General features: G+C 38.7%; 1 protein-coding gene across 1 annotated transcript in view; it reads left to right on the forward strand.

Annotated features, from left to right (window-relative positions):
* LOC101848513 overlaps positions 1 to 1214 on the forward strand; it is a gene marked incomplete in the record, with an annotated part of 83813 nt that overhangs the window by 60653 nt on the left and 21946 nt on the right. Inside the window, 2 exon segments of the mRNA XM_013081279.2 lie at positions 204 to 322; positions 1044 to 1176. Of these exon segments, the coding sequence (XP_012936733.1) occupies positions 204 to 322; positions 1044 to 1176 (252 nt within the window).

Consider the following 1214-nt stretch of genomic DNA (forward strand, 5'->3'; position numbering starts at 1 on the left):
CAATGCAACTTGTGTTTTTGTGTGGTCTACGAGATCAGGTTTTGAAAATACTAGATTTGTTCTAATTTGTGCTGAAATTCAATGATACCTGTTTTGTTTTTATCTATTGTTTACTTGGCATTGGGTGTTTTGTTTGTTTGTTGGTGTGGTTTTTTTAAAACTGAATGACGACTTGATATGCACTACCATTATACCTTCTTCAGATTCTGTGGCTCCAAAGTTGGTCAATCCATCATCAGTCACTACAACACGATGATGATGCAGTTCTACACACTCCAGGGCTCCCAGTCCAGCTTCAGGGCAACGTTTACTCTTGTCAAAGGTAACTAAAATACCCCCCCCCCCCCAATCCTCAACAACAACAAAATAAGAAAAACAGGGTTTGATGGAAAAGAAATTGTAGGTTTTGTTGGACTACCTTCGAGAACCGCGAAAGAAAGAATTTGCAAAGTATCAAGCCATATTTCTCTATAGCTCTTTTAAAGTTCCTTCGTCTTGATTTGTTTTCTGTTCAAGGGCATTTTCATGTTTTTTCTCAATTAAGAACTGTGAAAACTCTATGCTATCAGCCAAATGCTCCAATATTATAAGCTTATAAATCAACAATTTTTTAGAAAAGAATAAAACAAACTCTTTCTTTAACATTTTACCGACATTTTGCTACTTAAGAATTAAAAAGTTCTATCTGAGTGGGTTTTTTTGTTGCTGTCTGTTGTTGTTGGGTTTTTTTGTTTGTTTTTTTGGGTTTTTTCTAGGGAGGGGGGGGGGGCGGTTGAGTTACTAAAACCATGAGGTCTGGAACCAATTAATGGTCTATCAAAATCGTAAGATTATCTATAGTCGTTATCGAGATATTCAAAGAATTGCATTCGAAAAAAACTTGACACGTTGTGAAAATTTAAAAATTTCACGTCAAATTTCTCCAAACTGGATGCTGAACAAATAGTACTTTGTAATTTCAGGGTAGCAAATTAAATATTGTCTGTTGGAAACTGGAGCGTCAAAAATTGCGCACAATAATTGACCCAAGCACTGATCCACAGACAGCGATCTGTGCTACAACACAGAGGACCTCGGGGCCTCCTACGCCGGCGATGTCTACTACACACGGTCCTTTGTCCAGTGCCTTAACTGGACTGACGTGACACACTGCCCGTTCCACGCTTTCAAAAGCGAGTGAGTATTTTGGAGTGCACGAGAGAGGGTGGGGTGGG

This window comes from Aplysia californica, unplaced genomic scaffold (genome assembly GCF_000002075.1).
Source record: "Aplysia californica isolate F4 #8 unplaced genomic scaffold, AplCal3.0 scaffold00124, whole genome shotgun sequence".
NCBI lineage: Eukaryota > Metazoa > Mollusca > Gastropoda > Aplysiida > Aplysiidae > Aplysia > Aplysia californica.